This window comes from Peromyscus maniculatus, chromosome 4 (assembly GCF_049852395.1).
Source record: "Peromyscus maniculatus bairdii isolate BWxNUB_F1_BW_parent chromosome 4, HU_Pman_BW_mat_3.1, whole genome shotgun sequence".
NCBI classification, from domain to species: domain Eukaryota; kingdom Metazoa; phylum Chordata; class Mammalia; order Rodentia; family Cricetidae; genus Peromyscus; species Peromyscus maniculatus.
In genome coordinates this window covers 64,941,692-64,944,745 of record NC_134855.1, presented here as the reverse complement: position 1 = coordinate 64,944,745, position 3,054 = coordinate 64,941,692, and the positions used below count along the sequence as shown (strand labels likewise).

Below are 3,054 nucleotides of genomic sequence, written 5' to 3'. Positions count from 1 at the left end.
ATTATTAAAATTTTACATGTATAAGTTTTAGATGTGGCCGGGCGGTGGTGGCGCACGCCTTTAATCCCAGCACTCGGGAGGCAGAGCCAGGTGGATCTCTGTGAGTTCGAGGCCAGCCTGGGCTACCAAGTGAGTCCCAGGAAAGGCACAAAGCTACACAAGAGAAACCCTGTCTCGAAAAACCAAAAAAAAAAAAAGTTTTAGATGTGTAGGTAGAAGTAAGTCTGTATCTCAGAACCAGCAGTTAGATACTGTGGTTGGAAAGAAAGTAATAAACATTATAATTCCCACAGTGTAGTTCTTTCTTAGTGAGGCAAGGCAAGAAAACTGATTCCAAAAGTGCTCATGTGAAGTTTGCAGAATGTGTATAATATAATATGCATTCTTATTGTTTGCTGGAGAAACAAACCATGAGAATTATCATTCATGTGTACTCACATATGAATGTGAGGATTCTCACCCACAAATGCAAATATGCATACAAGAGGAGGAACATAAAGGACAGAAAAAGAAAAGGACAAAGGATGGGTGAATAACATGAAAAAGAAAAGGAAAGGAAGAATGAAAAGAAAAGAGAAATACAAAATATAATAAAACTTACATTTGGACATCATTAGAGAACTATGATTTAGCTCTCTCTAGTCTAAGAAAAAGACCATAATTTCCATTCTCTATAAAGTTATTTGCAGTGAATAATGTAAATGTTACACATGCACAAACACATTATCCCCACGGTTTCTCAAAATATTTTATTTTTGTTTCATATTTGACTATTAGGAAATCAATGAATAAAAGAAAAAATACTTTAGGTATGTCTCTCTCTCTCTCTCTCTCTCTCTCTCTCTCTCTCTCTCTCTCTCTCTCCCTCTCCCTCTCCCTCTCCCTCTCCCTCTCCCTCTCCCTCTCCCTCTCCCTCTCTCTCTCTCCCTTTGTGTGTGCACACATGCATGCGTGCGTGTGTGTGTGTGTGTGTGTGTATGTGTGTGTGTGTGTGTGTGTGTGTGGCTATGAGTGAGAAAGGATTTTTACATGGATCAACTTTCTCAAAGTCTCCTTTACATCCTTATTTCTTAGGCTGTAAATAAGAGGATTCAGCATGGGGATGACCATGCTGTAAAACACAGTGACTATCTTAACCAGGAGAAGTGAGCTCTTTGACTTGAGCACACAGTACAGAAGGAGAATGATACCATGGCAGAAGGAGATGGCCGTCAGGTGGGGGGCACAGGTGGACAAGGCTTTTTGGAGTGCTCCTTTAGTAGGAATCTTGATGACAGTGACAAAGATGACAACGTAGGAGACAATGATGATCAGGAGGCTGCAAATCTCATTGAACATACAAACTAGCAAGCATGCCAACTGGCTGAAGGAAGAATCTGAACAGGCTGCAGAGAGAATGGCAGAGTACTCACAGCAAAAGTGGTTGATGATGGTAGATTTACAGTAAGATAGTGCCAAAAGGAAATATGTGAGTGTGGTGGCACAAAGCCCACTCCATAGGTAAGTTCCAGTTACTAGAAGAGCACAGAGCCGACGAGACATAGCCACAGTGTAGAGCAGAGGGTTACAGATGGCTACAAATCGATCATAGGCCATGACTGCTAACATGAAGGTTTGGGCCACCACACAAGTGCAGCCAAAGTAAAACTGGATTATGCATCCTTTCAAGGACATAGATCTGTCCTCTGTTATCAGAAGATCTAACAGTTTTGGTGCAATCACGGTGGTGTAACAAAGATCAATGAAGGATAAATGGCTGAGGAAAAAATACATGGGAGTATGAAGTTTAGCATTAATCCTGATGACCAAAATCATACCTATATTTTCCAAAACAGTGATGGTGTATATGATCAAAAACATCAGGAACAAAGGCACCTGCATGTTCGGATACTCTGAGAATCCCAAGAAGAAAAATAAGATTCCAGTACTCTGATTCCTTGAATGCTGCATTTGGATTCTATTGGAGAGAATCAGAGTCCATCCCAGGTAGCAGGATACAGTGGAAGATGTGGATAGTATGAAGGGAGACAGAAGAACATATCTTAATTTACAATATGGCATACACAAGAGGTATTTCAAAAGAAAGTGGCATGGCTTTGAATCACAGATTGTTTCTACACATATGCTTCTTAGATCAGATCAAGGAAATGTCACCTCACTTAGTATGCACTGTGAAGTCATGAACAATTCTGTGTATTTTAATGTTATCACTCAGGGATAGCCCACACTCCAAACTAGATAGAAATTTCATTTTGCCATCTACGTCTTCAGGCCACCTTCTCTGATAATACTGGTACTGGAATTGGGCTTCAAACAAGTGCGTTAATGTACGGATAGGTATAATAGCTTTAGAATGCCAAATAACTCTTCTTAAAGAATGTTTGGTATTTTCACAAAAATAAAATAAAACATTCTCTTATTAGATTGCATGGTGATTGAGTTTTAGTGTCTATTTCTATGCTTATTGGTAAGGTTAGTTCTTTCCCAGTACTCATTCATCTTGCCCATAACACATCAATACAAAGGGTAGAGAGCCACGAGAGCCATGTTTTGTGTCTCTTACATTGCTTGTCTCCTTGAACAAAATCTTGGTTTTAAATACAGAAATTTAATTTATAGTATTTAGGGAAAACTTGCTGTTTTGCAAGACAGAGGTATAATATAAATCACCCTTTTTATAATGAAAACCAGAGGTTCTTGTTTTATCTTTTCTATATCAAGCCATCTGCAGTGGTTTTTCCATTCCTTATATCTTATGTTAAAATTCCATTCTGCAAGATTCTACTTGGTCTGGATTCTCTCTGTTGAGACTGCCGAAACAAAGGTCCACCCCTGACTGTGCTACCTCATACAGTGTTTTATCTTCAAGCACAAATTCTCATTGTCCAGTCATTGATAATCTTAGAATCCTTAGATTATTGAACATTTCCTAGCAAGTCTAAATTTCTAATATTAGACTACTGACTCTACTTGATTGGCTTTAAAATCTCAAAAGTTTACAATGTTTGGTTTGGAATTTGACATTCAGAAGTAAATATATACTTCCTCATAGAA

General features: G+C 38.7%; 1 protein-coding gene across 1 annotated transcript; it reads right to left on the bottom strand.

Annotated features, from left to right (window-relative positions):
- Positions 1-1,005: 1,005 nt before the first annotated feature.
- LOC102904844 (olfactory receptor 1165-like) lies at positions 1,006-1,950 on the bottom strand. The gene has a single exon (XM_006997556.2). The coding sequence runs from the start codon at positions 1,948-1,950 to the stop codon at positions 1,006-1,008; it is 945 nt and encodes a 314-aa protein (XP_006997618.1).
- Between the last annotated feature and the right edge of the window lie 1,104 nt (positions 1,951-3,054).